At 42.0% G+C, this 21335-nt stretch overlaps 1 protein-coding gene across 4 annotated transcripts in view; it reads right to left on the bottom strand.

Annotated features, from left to right (window-relative positions):
- Positions 1-21335, bottom strand: part of PIK3C2B (phosphatidylinositol-4-phosphate 3-kinase catalytic subunit type 2 beta) — a 1217858-nt gene that overhangs the window by 91927 nt on the left and 1104596 nt on the right. For 3 of the 4 annotated variants that reach the window (XM_073615830.1, XM_073615833.1, XM_073615831.1), the window contains one exon: positions 9225-9342. In XM_073615830.1, coding sequence (XP_073471931.1) covers positions 9225-9342 — 118 coding nt within the window. The remainder of the gene's footprint in view (positions 1-9224; positions 9343-21335) is intronic. The other variant, XM_073615832.1, reaches the window with a different exon arrangement.

The following is a 21335-nucleotide window of genomic DNA, read 5'->3' as shown; positions in this document are numbered from 1 at the left end:
GGACCAATCCACCCCATTTTGTGTGTGCTGCACTATGGATATGCAAATACAGTCTAAGAATATTGTCAAAAGTGCTCCTGTCAGGCATAAAACCAGACTGGTTCAGGGGTATGAGGGAAAGAATGACCGTCTGAAATCTAAGGGCGAGAATCTTTGCTAGAATTTTGGCATAGTTTTTTAAGAGGGATATGGGACAGTAGGATCCACACTGCAGCTTGTCTTTGCCAGGTTTAGGTATAACCACTGTAATGACCTGTACACACGGTCATTACAACAAAATCCATGGATTTTTTCCGACGAATGTTGGCTCAAACTTGTCTTGCATACACACGGCCACACAAAGTTACCGGAAAATCCGATCGTTCTGAACGCGGTGACGTAAAACACGTACGTCGGGACTATAAACGGGGCAGTAGCCAATAGCTTTCGTCTCTTAATTTATTCTGAGCATGCGTGGCACTTTGTGCGTCGGATTTGTGTACACACGATCGGAATTTCCGACAACGGATTTTGTTGTCGGAAAATTTTATAGCAAGCTCTCAAACTTTGTGCGTCGGAAATTCCGATGGAAAATGTGTGATGGAGCCCACACACGGTCGGAATTTCCAACAACAAGGTCCTATCACACATTTTCCGTCTGAAAATCCGACCGTGTGTACGGGGCATAAGTGCTTCGTTCATAGAGTCCGGAAGTTTCCCCAGTGCAAGAGAGTCTTGGAATGTCTTAAGGAGCTTAGGAGCCAGTTCTTCTATGTATGTGGTACCTCTCTGAGGGGAGTCCATCAAGGCCTGGAGTTTTATTGGTCGGTAATGAAAGGTATGGCTATGGTTACCTCCTCCAGCGTAATAGGTTTATCCAAGAAATGCTGCTGGGGGGTATTAAGTGTTGGGAAGTCAAGTGATTCGAAGAAACCTAGGAAGGCATGTTCTGAGAGGATAGATGTACTGTTGTAGAATTTACTATAGAAGTCTGCAAAGGTTTGGTTAATAGTCAGAGCGTCAGCAGTAGTTGACCCGTTTGGAAGTTGAATTTCAGCAATCGAACTATCCTGGAGGTCCGTATAGGCAAGATACACAAGGAGCCTACCGTTTTTCCCCCCAAGCTCACAAATGCGAGCGGATAGGTATAGTTGTTGCTTCCTGGTCAAATCCACCATGTGAAGCTGGAGTGCCCGTCAGCATACCTCTAGTCTCACAGGAGGGGCTACCCGAATGACGGGTGCGTGCCTCCTCTAACAACTTTTGGAGAGTTTCCTGCATGGCCCACCCAGTGGATCTGTATCGTTTGATACGTGAAATATAGCCCCTGACTACCACCTTAAAGGCGTCCCAAACAGGGCCCCTGGCTACAAAGTTCGTGTTGAAGTGTCCAACCAGAAGTTGGACATGTCGGTCAGGATGGACTCAGAAATTTCCGGCATGGAGATCCAGAGAGGACTGAGTCTCCAGGCCCAAAACGATGGTCTGTGGCCCACAGTCAAACCCACCTGTATTATAGAGTGGTCAGAGACCGTTTGGGATAAGTATGCTATGGACTGGACATGGGGTAAAAAGTTCCCCATGGCCAGGGCATAGTCTATTCTGGAGAGGGTTGCATAAGTCCTGGACTTGCAGGAGAACACTTTGTGATTAGGATATTTCTAGCGCCATATGTCTACATATCCATAGGCACTGCACCACACATGAAGTAATTTAGACTCAGACTGTAGAGGTTTCAACCTATCCAAGGCAGGCTGCAACACAGAGTTAAAATCCCCAAGGATTAGCATGGGACAGCTAGATAAGGAGGCAAAACGCACACTGAGTTCAGCAAATACTGCAGCCGTGACCGGAAGAGGGAAATAGACCGAGATCAAAATAAGGGGGGGTTCCATGTAAGATAATGTATTGTTCCTTAGGGTCCAAGATGGCTTGGTGACAAAGGAAAGGTAACCCCTTACAGATTAAAATCGCAACCCCACGGGCATAGTTAGAATAAGTAGAGTGGCAATTATGGGCCACCCACTATTTTTTCAGGGCCAGGATCTTTGATCCCATGAGATGAGTTTCCTGGAGGCACAGAACATGTGGTTTGCTGTGCCTCAGGGCCACAAAAATAGAAGCTCTTTTAAATTTAGAGTTCATTCCACAGACATTCCATAAACAAACATTTACCTGACACATGAGGTCAGTGCAGAAAATCACTAGGGCAAGGGAGAGGGGAGAGTGAAGGGGCCTCCCAGATTATCCTTAGCTGTACTGAAACCATTGCATTGGAGGCGACGGTGACCACTTCCCTCGAGGCTCCACTCTATATGCTTTATAGGGGTGGGGTACCAGGTAGAAAAGTGGATTCTGTGATGGCCCTCCCTGGGAAGGTTTTCCACATATGCTCACAAAATGTAGGGGATACCCACTTAACATTGTCACCTAATAATCTGCTATGGTTCCATGGGTCTCTGGAAGAGTTTTTTAAACTGGAGAATGGCTTCTTATGAGCCCATTTTGGCATCAAGTATATACACCACATATTTCAAGGGGGTACGCTATGTACCTTTGAGCAGTTACGTAGCCAGTTCGAAGGTACCTAGGACTTTAAATATGCACAACTCCATCATGCTGCCCTTTCACAGTTTTTAGGCAAAGTTGTACAGCTTAAAAATACTTAATTGGAAGCTACTTTATTAGATCCTGACCCAGCCAAAAAGATCTATAGATACTATAGGGCCTTGGGACCCGGGGATCCCAAATTGATAGCACAAGCTAGGCCACGATGGCTGGCTTTTGCATCGGAGTTATCAGAGGAGCTGTGGCAGGAGATGCTTGATACTTACCTCACCACTGTTATCTCCTCAACAGACAGAAGGATCCGGTTCTTACAACAGATGTACTATACACCTGTATGTCTATTTCCTATGCATAAGAGAGATTCTGCAACTTGTAATAAATGTCAAAGGGCTGAAGGAACTTTCTTTGCTATGGTGTTCCAAGATGAGGCCTTTGTGGTCTAAGGTGAGGGAGTTTATAGTTGATAAATTTGGTCTCCCTAATATATGCTCCCACTTGGGAAATATTGAAAATGAGGAGATGGACATGGCTACAAAAGTTCCATAGACTCCTTTTCTGTGGTGCCTGTAAGCTCATAGCAAGGAGGTGGCTATATACTGAGAAGCTGACGTTGGGAATGTTGATGAAATTAATCAATGCTGATATACCGCTCTATCGCATGACATATGGAGGCATGTGGTTCCCCAAAGTCTTTTAGGAAGGTATGGTTTTGCTGGGTGGACGCTAATGATACCCTGGAGGGAGAGGTAGATAATTGAACTACATTCATAGGGGTGGGACCTATTAATATTAACCAGTTCCCGCCCGGCGTACTGTAAAATGATGCCTGTGGGAACCTCTCATCCCTCTGGGTGGGCGTCATATGACGTCTGCCTATTCTCGCCGCTAGTGCGTGCAGCGATTGGGGATGAGGCGTGTCGCTCAGACACAGCTCATCCCTGTTCAGGGTAAAAAAAAAAACAATGAAAATGGTTCTTTACCACGTGACCGGCTGTATCCAATCATAGCTGGTCACATGCAAGGCATTTGCCAGGTCTTTGTGCATGATGCTCGCGCGTGCAGCACGGCAATCAGGGACGAGGCTTGTCCCTTGGACAAAGCCCATCCCCTTTAAGGGTAAAGAGCCAATGAAATTGGCTCTTTACTATGTGACCAGCTGTGTCCAATCACAGCCGGTGATAAATGTAAACAAACCACAGTAATTGTCTGTTACCGGGTTCTCCTCCTCACACACTGATCCAGTGTGAGGAGATTGCAGGAACAGTGAGTTTACAGTTATATTGTGCATCACTGTGCCCTGATTGCCCCATAATAAAGAGGGCCTGTCTGTGTGCCCATCAGAGTACCTGTCACCAGCTCATCAGAGTACCAACAGTACTTGTTACCAACCCATCAGAGTACCTGACGTGCAGCCCATCACTACCTGTCGTGCAGCCCATCACTACCACCTGCCATTCAACCATGTCCAAAAAATGTTTTACTACTGAAGAGGCATATCAAATCCTAAGCCTGGCGTATGAGAGCAGCAGGGAGCTCTTACCATCCGATTCCAGTTCGGAAATTTTTTTTGAGATTGCTTTTTTAAAATAGATTTTTTTTCCTGAAGAGTCACTTCAATGCATCATGGACCAAACTAATCTTTTTGCCTGACAATACATAGATAACAACCCCAACTTATGCTATGCCCATACCTGTCACCAGCCCATCAGAGTACCTGTCATCAACCCATCAGAGTACCTGACGTGCATCCCATCACTACCACCTGCCATTCAGCCACCATGTCCAAAAAAATTTTTACTACTGAAGAGGCATATCAAATCCTAAGCCTGGCGGATGAGAGCAGCGGGGAGCTCTTACTGTCCGATTCCAGTTTCGATTCTGGCTGGGAAAATTTTTCTGAGATAGATTTTTTTTAAATAGATTTTTTCCTGATGAGTCACTTCAATGCATCATGGACCAAACTAATCTTTTTGCCTGACAATACATAGATAACAACCCCAACTTATGCTATGCCAGTCCATTCTAATGGATACACCTAACAGTGGAGGTGTTTAGATTTTTTTTTGTTTTTGGGCCTTACGATCAACATGGAGCTTACAAAAAAAAACTAACTGCATGCTTATAGGTCTACCAACCCCATCCACCACATGCCAATTTTTTCAGCTGTCATGTCCAGGTCCCGTAATGACATGATCATGCAATTCCTGCATTTTAGCTATAACTCACAGTGCCCTCCCCGAGATTATACCAACTTTGATAAACGATATAAAATTAGCCCTCTAATTGTTTTCAATCTATCTTTATTAGATTTTCACTCATTTTTTTTAATAAAACAGTAATTAATACCAATATTTACCAATTAAACATTAACATCTTTACATTGTATCCATCATACAAAATGGTACATATAATGTTATTTTAATATGCCAAACCATAAATTAATAAACAAGCTTAATCATTATCCTTCATTTTCTCCATTTCTACCTTCCCCTGTTACAACCATGTTCGTACCTATATTACATCCATACCACTTTCATACAACCAACCAATCAAAACAACGAAAAGAGGAGAAAAAAAAAACGAAAAAAAACCCGAAAAAACAAAACAAAACCCCAAACACCCGTTCCTTCCATTTATATAAATTCTAACATTTCTCTTGATGACCGAAACTCATCCCATTTTTGCCAAACTTCTGGTATTTGGCTTGTTATAAGCCCTTCATCTCTTATCTGTTTTTCCATATATTGAATTTCGTTCATTTTACATATCCATTCCGCTGTTGTAGGGCTCCTTATTTCTTTCCAATTTCTTGCTATTAGTGTTCTGGCTGCAGATGTCATGTGATGGATTGATGGATGATATCTGTTTTGATTGTTTTTATTGATTTTGATGTCAAAGATAGTAACGAGATTTCCTTACTTGGGGTCTCCTCTACTCCTGATACTTTATAGTAAATCTCGAATATCTTGTTCCAGAATCCTCTCACCAGACGACATCCATACCATATATGTTCCAACGTTCCTCTTTCTATTTTACATCTCCAGCATAAGTCTGTATTTCCTTTATTGATTAAATTTAAAGCTACTGGGCTCCTATACCATCTCATTGCGATCTTATAGTTTCTCTCGATATCTGTTTGCTATAGTTGTTCTATGTATAATTTCAAAGATTTTTTTCCCATTCTTCCTCTAGTAAAGAATTTCCCATTTCTGCTTCCCACTTCTTTATGCTAGTTATCTCTCTAAGGGGGCCAGAAAGAAGTAGTTCATCATATATCTTCGATCATTTTTTGGTTGCAGCTTGTTCTTCAACTAGTATTTTTTCAAATTTAGTTAGCGGTCTATTTATTTTAGAAATTTTAGCCTCTATAAATGTCCGCATTTATATTCAATTAGTGGGCAAGTTCGCCCTCTAATTGAAGAGGTTTGCCAAACTTTATGTCCCTGACCAGAACATCTCTATGGATGAATCCCTGGTCCATTTCACAGGCCGGCTGGGATTTAAGCCATACATTCCAAGAAGGCCAGGTACAGATTGAAGCTCAACAAGCTCTGTGAAATCACCACTTGATATGTGCATGCCTTCCGTGTGAACGAAGACAGATACTCCCAACTCCAGCTCCCTGACTGCCCAACGTACATGAGAATAAGTGGAAAAATTGTCTGGGACCTAGCATTCCCACTGTTCCAAAAGGGGTCACATTTACATGGATGAGTTTGCCCCCTTTCTGCCACGTGTACCTTGAGAAAACTTTGGCATGCGGTACAGCAAGAAAAAACAGGAAGGGCTTCCCACAGCATCTAGTCACCACAAGGCTACGGAGGGGTTAATCAGCAAGCCTGAGGAACGAGGAAGTGTTGGCCCTGAAGTGACGGGATAGGAGAGATGTGTACGTCATGTCCACCATTCTCGATGACACCTTGGTGAAACTTCAAGGAAGACGCGGTCCCGTTCAAACGCCCGGATGTATCCACGATTAGAATAAGTTCATATGGGGGGATGTGGATTGATAGAATGCTGAAGCCCTATCTATCAACAAGAAAGTCCCTCTTCTGGTATAAAAAAAGTTGCAATCTACTTTTTCCATTTGGCCATTTTTAACGCATACGTCACCTATCAATAGTCAATGGGAAGACCCAACACCTTCCTCAAATTTATTGAAGATATTGTCACTGCCCTGATTTACCAGAAAAGATCGCCGCCAGAAAGCATTTGCTCCGATTGTGTCAGCAGACTGCATGAGCACCATTTCCTTGAGAATATTCCACCATCAGCAATCGGAAAAAGCCCCCCAAAAAATGGCAGGTGTGCAGCAAAAGAGGAGTTAGGAAAGACACCAGTTTTTATCACCCCCAATGTCCCTCCCAACATCGCCTATACACCAGAGAATGCTTCAGACATGATCACACTTCCCTAAACTGCCATTTCCCCGTTTTCAATTTCTGTGCTGATTATTTCCCCGGTGTCTCAACCAACCATATCACTGGAACTGACCCTGGCCTGTTTATCGACTATGCCTCTGCCTGCTGTCGGCATTGTTTATCTGTCACGTTTCTGCCTTTCACGTGCACTGACCTCTGCTTGTTATTCGACCATGTTTTTTGCCTGCCACTTGGACTGATCTTTCGCCCTGCTACTGTAGTAGTGAGATTCAAGATAACACAGGTGTCTCACATATGTGAGGTGCTTCAGAATAGTGTTATGATTTGAGAAAAACTGTTTTTGGTTTTCTGTGGGTTTTGTAATTCCCAGAACAGGGTCTGGAGTCTTCAAAGTGATTTGGGTGGGAAAAGCCTCTGTCCCTGCCCCCATTCTTTTCAGACCGAGGCCTTAAGCTTAATGGTTCTGCCTGCTGCCTGGGCCAATACTTTGGCTGTGCTGACAGTATCTCTTCCTACACTGACCCAGGACTTTGTATGGACCATGTGCCTGTTGCCTGAACCAATACTTTGGCTGCACTGACCATATCTCTGCCTGTACTGACTATGGACAGTATTCCTTTCGCTTTTGCTGACCACGTCCCTGCCTGCTACCTGGACCAATGCTTTGGCTGTGCTGACAATATCTCTGCCTGCTACCAGGACCAATGCTTTGGCTGTGCTGACAATATCTCTGCCTGTATTGACTATGAACAGTATTCCTGCCTGCTGCCTGGATGATCCTTTCACTGTCCACCTTCCTGCCTGCTGCCTAGACCAATGCTCTCCTCTGTGGACCACTGCACTACTAAAACCACAGGTAATCTTTTGTTTACCCTTTGCTCAGCAGAATGTATTTTGGGGTGTAATTAGTATGTACATGCTATAGGTTGTCAGAAATGTATGTGTGTAATTTATGTCCCTAGAACACCTGATGGTGCTCCTTGGATGTTTGGCCTCTTTATGTGGCTAGGCTGTGAAAAAGTGTCACACATGTGGTATTGCCATACTCAGGAGTAGCAGAATGTATTTTGGGGTGTCATTTTTGCTATGTACATGCTATGTGTTAGAAAAACACTGAGTAATAGGGTGTCTAGTATTCTGTCTTCAATGGAGACATACATTTAAGGCTTATTACCTGTATAGACGACATTGGTCTTAGTGAGTGCCAGCATTTTGTATATCCAGTGTTGATGTGCCTTATGTGAACTGCTTTTTGACACCATTCTTTTTGTCTGATAAAAAAAAAAAGGTCTGCAACAGGGCCGTCAAAGAGGACTGAGCATCATTTAAGTACGACAATGCATCATCAGCCTACACTGACAACTTGTCCTCTAGTGAACCTACCTGCATGTCATGAATATTCAGGTTGTTGCGAATAAGTGTTGCCACGGGTTCCATAGCCAAAGCAAAGAGACCTGAGGGGAGGGCTTCATAGAGCTCTGTCTCCTGCCTCTATAAAAGATAAGGGAGTTGAAAGTATATTGTTGGCAAACATGCCAACTGTGAAGGCTGTGCATAGGAGCCTAATCCATGTTATAAATTTAGGCCCCAAATCAAATTTTGTTAAAGTTGCCCAGAGTTATGGCCACTCCACCAAATTAAATGCTTTCTCAACGTCTAAAAAAGCAATAGCCCTAGTACCAAAAGTCATGCTGTAGAGATAAAAGCGTGAATAAGCGATGGAGGTTGATGTCAGTGCCTTTACCCAGGATAAACCCTGAATGATCTTTGTGGACCAGATCAGTAGAAACAGAAATAACTCTCCCAGCCAAGAACTTTGCCAAGATTTTTGCATCCACGTTCAGGAGGGAAATTGGTCAAGAGGAGTTGCACTTATCGGGGTCTTTCCTAGGTTTAGGTATTACCACAATGACAGCTTCCATTATGGAATGGAGGTAGGGCCTTGATTTTGAAGGCATGTGACAATGTCTTATGTAAACAGGGAACAAGAATATCAGCATAGTGTTTGTAGTATTCAGCTGGGAGCCCATCGGTTCCAGGAGTTTTACCTGAAGTAAACCACAATGTGGAGCAATTCATCTGGGGTGATATCAGCTTCCAGATAAGTGTATGGGGTTGGATACAAGAGTGGGCAATGTCACGTTAGATAGGTCTATAAGTCATTTGGCATGTGTACTACCACACACCGTGACATGCACACACAAAGTATATGCGTTTTTTTTACTAGTAAACAAATCACATGAAAATATTGAACTCAATAATGTGGCATGTAAACATCAAGCCATTTCTCCTCACCTCAGCTACCTGAGCAGCAGCATGGATCAAATGCCAGACATATCCATTTAACTCTTCCTTCCGACGCTCAGCTGCTGCCTCCCCTCGGGAACGACCAATCACAAAGCGGCTTGGGAAGCTGAAAGAGGAATATATCATTCGTAGAACATTTTCATGCAAATCCTTTATATTTAATGCGTAACTGGCAAAAGTGTGCCTGTTCAGGACAGGCAAGGTTAGGGATAACAGAAGTAATGTTGAGTCACAGTACACAGCATGTGCAGGATAGAAGTGTTATAGGACATGATGGCAGGAAGTATGCGCAGAAGAGGAGTGCTGAGCATTAGGGAGGTAGGCAGCACAGGAGAGGAGTGTGGAGGGACTGGCAGTAGGTAGTATGTGCAGGACAGGAGTTCTGAGGTATGGCAGTAGGCAGTATGTAAAAATCCAAACAACACAACACAATCTCCTGCGCTCGGGAGCTTAGTCTTTGAGTAGGGGGTGTAGCCATCACTTCGGATTGAGTATGGAATGTCAAAGGTCTTGCTGCCCTCCTCAGAACAATGGGTATCCTTAGAACTGAATCATATAAAAAGAAAAGGAGGACACACAGACCTTGTGCATTACCAAAGATAAAATGTTTTTAAAAAATTGTAACAAGAGTAATACTCACAAACGAGCGTTAAAAAAAGGCTTATCAGTGCTCCAGTAATTTGGACCGTATGTTAGGGGGAACCAGAGGGCATCGCAAACGACTTACGCGTTACGAGGGAGGATGCACACCAGAGCCTGCCACACCCATCCAAGTGGGAACCGCCCACCATGTCAATCCATCCTAAAATACACACTATATACTGCTATCAACCATCTAAGCACTAAAATCTTTCTGCATAAAGTTGCCCTTTAGCCCATGAACAGGGAGCCAATGAGGGGGCGCAAGCTCAGCATGCACAAAGGCTGTAATCCCATATAGCAATTTAGTCTAGTATTTCCCCATATCATATTTTAGCATAGTACTGATTGAATTTGCATAGGATACACCTACCCTTTTGCTGTGTTTTTCTCCCCTGTTGTATACCATTCAAGTAGTGTGTTCTTTTCTGGTAGAATCTCATGCAGGGCAAGGAGGAGGTGGAGAGGGGGGGGGGGGGGAGGGAAGGGGCGCCGCCATCATTTTAATCAGTGAGGTCTGCACGCCACTACTTGGGTGGTGTGGTATTAGTATACAAAGCTATTTCTAGGCGATGAGCCAGAGGAGTAGGAACGGACTTAAGCATACAAGCCAAAATTAATATTAACATAATCATAATATTTATGAAAGTTAAAATCAATCGAAAGTGTGTGGAGTTGTACGCCTCACTTTTCCTGGGAAAATCCAATACCACGCTTAAGTCCACATAGTGTTTATGCGGCTTGATAGAAAAATTACAATGTGGATATTAAAAAACATGAAATAATTAATGAATTAATTCAAAACATTATTGAGCAATAATCTAGGAGGTGTTTTTAATTTAAAGTATCCTACCAACGACCCCAGCATATTTTATGGGGCTACCCTACCTGATCATACCAACTAAACAATGTGCATACACATAGGTATAGCATAGGGGTATAACTGCACATAACGCTAAATTTCACCTTATGCCCAATACTTAATTGGAGATTACAGATTTAAAAAATCAATTAAAAGTTAAAAATTCAAAACTGCTAAACAGTAACAATTGCTAATTGCCATATGCATGCAGGCACAAGATGACGTGCATATGTAACAAAGGAGAGCCTGGACCCCATATTGGGCATATCTCCTAAGGGTAGTAGTTCGATCAACAAGGCGGAAGCGACATTTGCCGCAACCGGAAGTGGTGGGTGGAACGCAAATCCACCCGCACTTCCTGGTTACAGTGCGGCATGCGTACCACACCATCCAAGTAGTGGTGGCACCAAGCACCTCCATACACAGCACCCAGTGTGGCGTGCGGACCTCACTGATTAAAATGATGGCGGCGCCCCTTCCCTCCTTTCCCTCTCCTCCTTGCCCTGCACAAGAATCTACCAGAAAAGAAGAACACACTACTTGAATAGTATACAGCAGGGGAGAAAAACACAGCAAAAGGGAAGGTGTACCCTATGCAAAATCAATCAGTACTATGCTAAAATGTGATATGGGGAAATACTAGGCTAAATTGCTATATGGGATGACAGCCTTTGTGCATGCTGAAGTTGCGCCCTCTCATTGGGGCAGGGTTAAGGCTCCCTGTTCATGGGCTAAAGGGCAACTTTATGCAGAAAGATTTTAGTGCATATATGGTTGATAGCAGTATATAGTATATATTTTAGGATGGATTGACATGGTGGGCGGTGCCCACTCGAATGGGTGTGGCAGGCTCTGGTGGGCATCCACTTGGACATATGCATGTGTTTATATACAGAGGAAACTTGAAGAGGTCAGTCTGCTGTGGCACTGATGAAGAGGGTCCTTCCTCGTAACATGTAAGCCATTTGTGATGCCATCTGGTCCCGCCTAACATCCGGTCCAGGTTGCAGGTGTTTAGAGACACAGTTTGAAATTACTGGAGCACTGATAAGCCTTTTTTAATGCTCGTTAGTGAGTATTACTCTTGTTACAATTTTTTAAATAAATTTTATCTTTGGTAATGCACAAGGTCGGTGCACCCTCCTTTTCTTTTTATATGTTATAGTAGGCAGTGTGTGCAGGAGAGGAGTGTGGAGGGTATGATGACAGGCAGCATTGACAGAAGAGTAATATGGAGGGTATTGGGGCAGGCAGTATGTGCAGGAGATGAGTGTACAAGGTATAATGGAATGCAATTTGAGCAGGAGCAGAGTACAGACAGTATGAAGGTAGGCAGTATGTGCAGGAGAAGATGTTGGAGGGTAAGAACTTAACATGAATTGTGTGACCAACTTTAGGTTTTACTGGAGTGCCCAAAAAGGGATGTCTATCAGTGGGGAGATGTGGCAGGATGTCAGGGAACTGTGGGATGGTGACCGGGAACAGTGGGGACTGTGAATTTGTAGCAGCGGACCCTGAAGATAAATGATGTGTTGGACTGTGGAGCTGTAACAGTAGGGGGTTTGAGGAAGGTGGGGAGGGATGTCTATCAGCATAGAAGATTGTGAAGGAAGCAGGAAGGAAAGTCACCTGACGGTTCCTGGGCTCCAACACAGCAGGGGACAGGGGAGGGGACAGGGCCATGTACATCAGCTGCAGAGTTCAGATTTGGCATGTGTACAGAGCCTACAACTAAGTGGGACAGGACAAACTGTACTGCTGACTGCAGAGCACTGAGACTGACTGATCTCCCCTACCAGCAATAGAGCATATAAAGCGACCAATGTTAAGTGATGGCCACAGACCCTGGGTCCAGGATGGTTTCTGCTGCTGTCTGCAGAGCCCCAGAACTGGAAGCAGTGATGGATAATGCTGCAAGGGAGGGGGGCATTTTTTCAGCTAGCAGGCGATTGCCTAATTAGCAGCAGTGGAAGTAGGTGGGGAGGTTTGAGCTGCCAGTCTGGAGCAAGGGGAACTGATTTTACCCCTGCATCAGAAAAATGCAGGAAGTGTTGGGAGGATCAATGCGCTGCACACTTCCTGTGGAAAACCACAGCTCATAGCTCACACTGCCATTTCTTTCAGCTGTGCTTGATTGAGCTGAACATTTGTGGTTCTGGGCTACTATAGGACAGCTGACAATTACTTGATGAGCTGGTGTGCTCTTCTATTGCCCAGGAGGTAAGTGATGAGGGGGAAGATAGCATTGAAAACATGAGTACGTTAGATAATTTAACATCAGAAAGAAAATGTTGCATTATAAGAATAAACTTGATTTTTATACCCCAAAAATAAGTTGATGTAAATTTCAGTACATATAAACCCTCATTTGTATACAGTATATAACACTTTATAGCAAATTGCAGGTATGGGAAATTCCATAACAACATCAAATCTGCTGTAGGTTACTATACATTATCTTGATTCTATCTACTGCTAAAATATCAACCTTTTTCATGGACCAACAATTCCATGTTCTACAATAAAGTGATGCCACAGATGTTTATAACTCTTGACTTGTACCACTAGGAAACTGAATGGGGTTTTTATTTTCTCTTCATGTCTGCTTGGCATTCCTGCAGCACCACCACATATTAGTGGAAAACTTCAATAAAAATACAACAGAAAAAGAAAGCAGATCCAGTTCACAGATATAAAATTACACACAAAAGGATACAGACAAAAAAAAGGTCTTGAAGAGCAAAAGCTCTCAGAGCATGGCATAGCATATACCTTCAAACAGAACTTCCCCTAAAAGGGGAAGTTCTGCTCCCCCTCCCCCCGCTACATTTGGATTATGTACCCTTCTCCCATTTCTGCTCAGATCGCCTGGGTGGTCAAAATGGAAGTTCTTCTCCCCCACTGCCTGCCCGCTAACTTCTGGGACATGTCACAGGTTCAAGAAGGCTTCAGGACCATTCACAAAAAGCAGCATGTCTCAAACATGCGCAGTGGGCAGCCGGCTGTGAAGCCGCAAACAGTCACAGTAAGCTGCCCACAGTTAAAACGCCAGCGCCAGGGACCTGAAGACCAGTGAAGAATCGGTCCGGCTGAGGACCATGCTGGATGCTTTGACAAGTGAATGTCTGTTTATTTTTGTGGCTGCTGAATTTTCATTTTGACAAATCTGACTGAAGTTCCTCAGTAACCAAGTGAACAATATTGCGTTGCAGTAACAATAGAAAAGAAAATGGGGAATCAGTACTCAGGAAATCAGAAGTTTGAGACTAATGTTAACAGATATAGTATAAGGGGAAAATACAAGGAACATGACATAAGGCAGTTAAGGTCCAATTATAATTAGTACACATGAGCAGAGGAAAAAGGTACAGTAGGTAGACTGATCCCACAGGTCCAAAACATTATCAAATGAGAGGTCTAGAGCAGTGATAGCGAACCTTGGCACCCCAGATGTTTTGGAACTACATTTCCCACGATGCTCATGCACTCTGCAGTGTAGTTGAGCATCATGGGAAAACATCTGGGGTGCCAAGGTTCGCCATTACTGGTCTAGAGCTTCCAACTTTGACCCTGAGATGTTCCATCCTTCTGACATCTGTACTAATATTTAGTAGCTCGGTGTGTAATGGCATGTCTGTAGACAACCAATGTAGAGGTATAGCTCTGCTAGCAGCAGTCAAAACATCCAGTTTTCCACTTTACTACCCTTTGACTCCCTAAACCAATAAATAGCACTATAGAAGAAACCTGAATCCTGTATCTACTGCCCACTTATGCTGATTATACTACATTTAAAGAACTTCAGGAAAAAAAGGCATTTGAAATGTGCTTGCATATAAGGTGTTAAGTGCAAGGAGGTGTATGGTACCTCCTGGATCTCTCTTTTGTTTACAATGCACTGGTTCACTAATAGTATAGCTTTTAATATAATTTGGCGCTTCGACAAGCGAGATATGGCCCTTCTGCAGCAGCTGAGCTGCCTGCCCCTCCTCTCCCCTGCTCATTCACAGAAAGCTTTGTACATGTTCTTTGTACATTCCCTTTCAATGAGTCTTCCAGGTAGGTATACACATAATGATTCCAGGTTTGCATTTCACAATAAAGGGGTCCCTAACAGTAGGAGATGCTGCACTGGTCCCACAAGATCCTGAGGGCTGGATAGAAAGCCAAGTGTAAGAATTTCACTGATAAATGCAAACAAGGAAGGGTTCATGTTGAGAATGGCAATCTTTGGTGTCTGGTGGCGAAAAGTTGCTGAAGGGTTTAACATCTAGGCCATGACATTATGAGATTACAGCCCAACTACTAACTTTGTCCCCTAACCCCCACTAGTCAACCACACAACTTGAAGCGCCCCTTTTTCCAGATGTTTCACTGCAGTAATATGACCCAGAGTTGAGCAGAACATACCACAACATGAAATCAGGACTAGGGATGAGCTTCCTGGTGGGTTTGATCAGGTAGGTTTGGACTAAGATCTGAACACGTCCGAGCTAATCCCTAATCATGACCCAAGCAGCATGATTCCAATGCACCATCATTCCAATTTGAAATTGGCCATGCAAGTCAAATATACTGGTTTTGTTTAATTCTCCCTTTGTCAACAGAGGGAGGAACGGTAGGAAAGAGATATGGGATTATATTAATAAAACATCAATGCCCACATTACCCCAAACAGTTATAGATGAAATTGAGCGCCCAATTACAGTGGAGGAGTTGAGTAGAGTGATAGCAACTTTGCCTCTGGGGAAGAGCCCTGGACCGGATGGGCTGACGAACTTATACTATAAAAAATTCCTTCCAGTATTAGTAACACCACTTTGTAACTATTTCAACTCAATTAGCGCTTCTAATCCACTATCGCCAGAAGCCCTCTTGGCGTATATAACGGTATTGCCTAAAGGAGGGAAAGATCCCCAAATATGTGCCAACTACAGGCCTATCTCTCTGCTCAACTGGGACACCAAACTGTTAGCAAAGATCCTGGCCTTAGGGGCTTCAGGAGTATATTGGGGACCTGGTTCATCTGGACCAGACGGGGTTCATGAAGGGACGTGAGGCGAGGGACAATACTACCCGCGCGCTTCACGTTCTCCACTGGATGCGGTCTGGCCCAGATAGGGCCCCAAGGATCATGCTGTCAATGGATGCCGAAAAGGCGTTTGACAGGGTGAATTGGGGCTTTATGAGATAAGTACTGAGCTGGGTAGGCCTGGGGGAACGAATGATGGGATGGATAATGTCTCTGTATGCAGAACCAAGAGCAAGGATCAAGGTAAACGGCACACTGTAGAAATGCTTTAATATACGAAACAGCATGAGGCAGGGATGTCCGTTATCCCCCTTAATATTTGCAATAACATTGGAGCCATTTCTACGCAAAATTAGGAATAATAGGGAGATAATTGTATCGGCTCTGCGGAGCATAAGGTAGCAGCATATGCGGACGATCTCCTTTTTTTTCTTTCCGTCCCTCAGACATCTATAGCCGCACTTATGGTGGAAGTAGAAAAATTTGGTACCCTATCTAATTTTAAAATTAATTTTGAGAAGTCAATCATCCTTCCTAGTCATGTTCCCGTAGCAATGGAAAAAACTTTGAGACATACATACCCATTTGTTTGGAATAGAGAGTCTTTGGTATACTTGGGGGTACACATTAGCGCGGATCAGAAACTTTTATATGAACTAAATTACGGCTCATTACCTAAAGAGATAACAGAAGATCTAAAAAAATGGAAGGGCCAATACTTAACTTGGTTCGGGAGAATTAGTGCTATAAAAATGAGCATACTACCTAGAATAATCTATATATTGCACATGGTGCCAATTAAGATACCGGAGACCCTCTTCAGACAGATGCGTAGGTTGTTCTTGGCCTTTGTATGGAATGACAAGAGACCCAGACTGGCTTATGATATCATGCGAAGGAATAAGGCGGAGGGGGGCTTGGGACTACCAGATATAGCATTATACTATAAGGCCATGACCTTAGTCCAGATCCTGAATTGGTGCCATGACACACGGAAAAAATTATGGGTCCAAGTAGAAATGTCAATGGCAGGGAGAAACCTGGCAGGAGCACCATGGATTCAAAGCTCACTAAGAGGGCTTTCCCAGTGGACATCACCGTTAATGCGGAACTCGCTGGAAGTGTGGGATAGGTTGAATATAAAAGGTGAATATGCCCCTCGGATATCCCCTCTGACCCCTCTGGAGGGATTCCCTTGGTTCCCCCCGGGGGAGGAGATGGGATATCTGGGGGCATGGGGTCGGGACGGGGACACCACTTGTGGCAAGTTTGCCCCGAATGGAGTCCTATTACCTTTGAGGGAACTGGTGTCAAGACTAGGGATGATACATATGATGGAGTGGAAATATCATCAAATGAAGAGTTTTTTCAATATAATAAAGCCCTTAATAAGACCAATGAACTCACTCACTGCATTTGAAAGGCAATGCATATAAACTTCGGAATCTAAACACATGCTATCACAAATGTATAGAGTAACTCTTAGTGGGCAGGAAGGGGCAATCCCATACTTTGTAAGGGAATGGGAGAGGGAACTGGATCAGGTGTTGACAAACTCCCAAATTAAAAAGATGATTTTGTCAACGTTCTCTACATCCATAAGCTCAAAGGTGCAAGAAATGGCATATAAGTTTCTATCAAGATGGTATAGGACTCCAGTCAAATTAAAACAAATGTTTCCAACAATAAGTGACAGATGCTGGAGGGGCTGTGGACAGAGGGGTACATTTCTCCATTTGTGGTGGGCTTGCCCGGCCATTAAATCATTTTGGGAGTCAGTGGCCCCATGGATCGAAAAATTGTCCGTCGGGCCCCTAGAGTTTAAGCCGCTACAGTATTTATTTCATGGGATGCCCGGGTCTACTAAAACTTATCGGAAAAGTATAACCCCGCACTTATTAAATGCAGCGAAAAAAATTATACCGAAGTATTGGAAACAAGCCCAAGGTCCCACAATAACCGAGTGGAGAAATGAAGTCAATTTTATAATGGAAGCAGAGAGATGGGTTCATGTTGTGAAGGACCAACAAAAAAAATTTGAAAAGAAATGGGCAGGATGGGGTAACTGTGTGATGGAGATGGAAAAAGAGAGGAACATTGCGGTATAGTAGAGAGAGAATTGGGTACAGCCATTAGGAACAAGCATAATAGAGATTGTCCCTGAAAATGAAATATTGAATTCTGTAGATAATGATATTTGAAGCGCTTCACAATGTGCATGAAAATGAATATATAAGAATAAATATAAATATAAATAGTCAAATAAATCCAGCGGTGAGTAAAAATTCCTAAAAAATCCAGCAATCAAAATAGTGTAAAATTATAAAAAATTAGTGACACCAAATGTGTAAAAAAATTCACATAAAAAATCCACATAAAAATAAATATATAGGGATGTATTCAGAAGGTTCAATTATACAGGTGTAGAATCCTGATTGGTATAGAGCTTTTGATCACTCGCAAAGCTGTTTAAAAACACTTGCTTAATCAAGGTGCTCATTGACCTTCATAGTAACAATATGCTTTTTGCTTCTATTCACAACCAATGTGAGAATCATAAACAGGCAGATAAGAGAAAAAAAAACAATCATTGTGCAATAGTTAGGATACCAAGGTACACAGGCAAACTTCAATCCACTCACGTGTGCCTTATAATGATAAGGCATATGCAGGTTTTACTATAGCAGTCAGCCGCCTTAGACAGGAGCAGATTCAGTGCAGTACACTGTGTGATACTGCTGATCTGCACAGAGCGTCCTTGGCTCCTCCCACGCGTTACATCACAGTCACGTGACTTTTTCAAGGATAATACAAGCTCTGACGGACTCAGCTTTATAGCACAACAGCAGAGTGGTTGCCATGGCTACAGCATGAGTTTATCATCATTCTGCTTCCTGCATATACTTCAATCCTGTTAAAACCTACTTTTATTAGACATGTAATTCATATGAATATCGTTGGTTTATCAAAACCACGATTCCATGTGTAAAAAACGCAGTGTGTAAAAAGTAAAAAATATATATATCGATATCTCTAATCACGTTTACTTTTTCAACTCCCTCCAGTGGTCACAATTGGTATAACATCTCACAGAGGGAATATATGGCAAAGCTTTGTCTCTAATGGTTTTGATAATTGACCAGTGCCCCATGATATCACAAAAATGGGGTATCCACATGCTCTGCTCATAAATGTATGGAAAACGGAGTAAACAAGATGACATGATATATATATATATAAAATATACATATATAAAATTAAAATAAGATATGATATAAGAAATAGGGAAATAATATTAAAATGTAAAATTAAAATCTAAAAATTCCATGATAGAATATTGTAGGGCTGCAACTAACGATTATTGTCATAATCGATTAGTTGGCCGATTATTGTTTCGATTAATCGATTAATCGGTTAATAACCTTAAAGAAAAGTATGGTGTATAATTTAGTTAATATGTAAAGTTTTAAAAAAAGGCAATTTATTCTTAAACATCTCTATGCAGTGGTGAATATAAGTAACCAACTATATGGTTAGGGAGCAAAATATCTAATCCACTCTGAGAATAACAGACAGGAGAGATATTCTGTACATACTATTAGAGGAGATATACTGTATATACTATTAGGAGAGATATACTGTATATACTATTAGGAGATATACTGTATATACTATTAAAGGGTGAATCTGGTAAATATCATCAGACTCAGAGATCTATTTTTTATTTAAAAAAACAAACAATGTCTTCCCCGACAAATGACAAAAAATGTAATTTTAAGAACTTTTGTTCGATTTTCTAATTGTGTGGTCAAAATCGAATTGTCAAAGGATCTGCGGGAAAAGGTAGTTGAACTGTAAAAAAAAAACAGGAAAGGGATATAAAAAGATATCCAAGGAATTGAGAATGCCAATCAGCAGTGTTCAAACTCTAATCAAGAAGTGGAAAATTAGGGTTTCTGTTGAAACCAAACCACGGTCAGGTAGACCAACTAAACTTATTTATATACTTTATTTACAGTAGAGATTATTTGCTCTATTTGTACTATAAAGAGCTCATTTTAGTTTTTTTTTAACCCCATTATGTTACTGGCCGATTAATCGATTATGAAAATAGTAATCGATTAATTTCATAATCGATTAGTTGTCGATTAATCGATTAGTTGTTTCAGCCCTAGATGTATTGGTATTTCTTACCTCACCCCTAATATCAGCTCCAAACCTCATCGACATACTTACTAAATTTGGCGACTTATCTGGACTCAAAATTAACCAACGCAAATCAAAAGCCCTAAATATCTCATTATCATCAGAAATGCAAAAACAATTACAAGATTCCCTCCCATTTGTATGGTCGACAACACACGTATCATACCTGGGAATCTCTCTTACTGCAAATCCAGCCGACTTATACTTTGCAAACTACCCACCTATGCTATTACAGCTAACAAACTTAATGAAAAAATGATCTTCCTTATCGTTAGCTTGGATGGGTAGAATAACAGTGGTTAAAATGTCAATATTACCTAAAATTCTATATCTGTTCCGAGTACTCCCTATAAATGATCCTGCTCATTTTTTCCGTATATTACAACGCAGATCAGCCCAATTTATTTGGAATAAGCTTAAACCACGTTTACCACAATCTACACTATTCATGCCACGAATCCGTTGAGGCCTAGGCGTACCTAATTTTTCAAAATACTACTATGCTTCACAATTAGCCCAACTAACAAAATACCATTCCACAAAAGAAACACCCCTTTGGGTAGCAATAGAATCAGTGGACTGTGATCCACTTTCCACGTCAAATCTGTTATGGCTGTCAACCTCTCAACGTCGTTCAATATCAAATCCGATCACTAAGCATAGCCTCTCAATATGGGATAGACTCAAATCTAGGTTCGGTCTCCAATCTCCACTTAATTCTCTCCTCTCCTTCTTACACAATCCCTCCTTTTATCTAGCTTGGACTTTACTTTCCTCCTTTTCGGCCTGGAAAACTGCGGGTCTAACACAGACACATCAATTCTATGACTCCGATAAAATCATAACATTTCCAATGCTCAGTAAATCCCACAATATATCTTCTAATGAAACGTTTAGATATTTACAAATTAAAAACTTTTTGTCCCAAAATGCCTCCACCAACTTGACAACACTGGACTATAGGTGCAACTAACGATTATTGTCATAATCGATTAGTTGGCCGATTATTGTTTCGATTAATCGATTAATAACCTTAAAAAAAAGTATGGTGTATAATTTAGTTAATATGTAAAGTTTTAAAAAAAGGCAATTTATTCTTAAACATCTCTATGCAGTGGTGAATATAAGTAACCAACTATATGGTTAGGGAGCAAAATATCTAATCCACTCTGAGAATAACAGACAGAAGAGATATTCTGTACATACTATTAGAAGAGATATACTGTATATACTATTAGAGGAGATATACTGTATATACTATTAAAGGGTGAATCTGGTAAATATCATCAGACTCAGAGATCTATTTTTTATTTAAAAAAACAATGTCTTCCCCGACAAATGACAAAAAATGTAATTTTAA

Source organism: Aquarana catesbeiana, linkage group LG02, assembly GCF_042186555.1.
Source record: "Aquarana catesbeiana isolate 2022-GZ linkage group LG02, ASM4218655v1, whole genome shotgun sequence".
Taxonomy (NCBI): Eukaryota; Metazoa; Chordata; class Amphibia; order Anura; family Ranidae; genus Aquarana; species Aquarana catesbeiana.
Note: the sequence above shows the minus strand (reverse complement) of the source record. Positions and strands in the feature narration are given on the sequence as shown.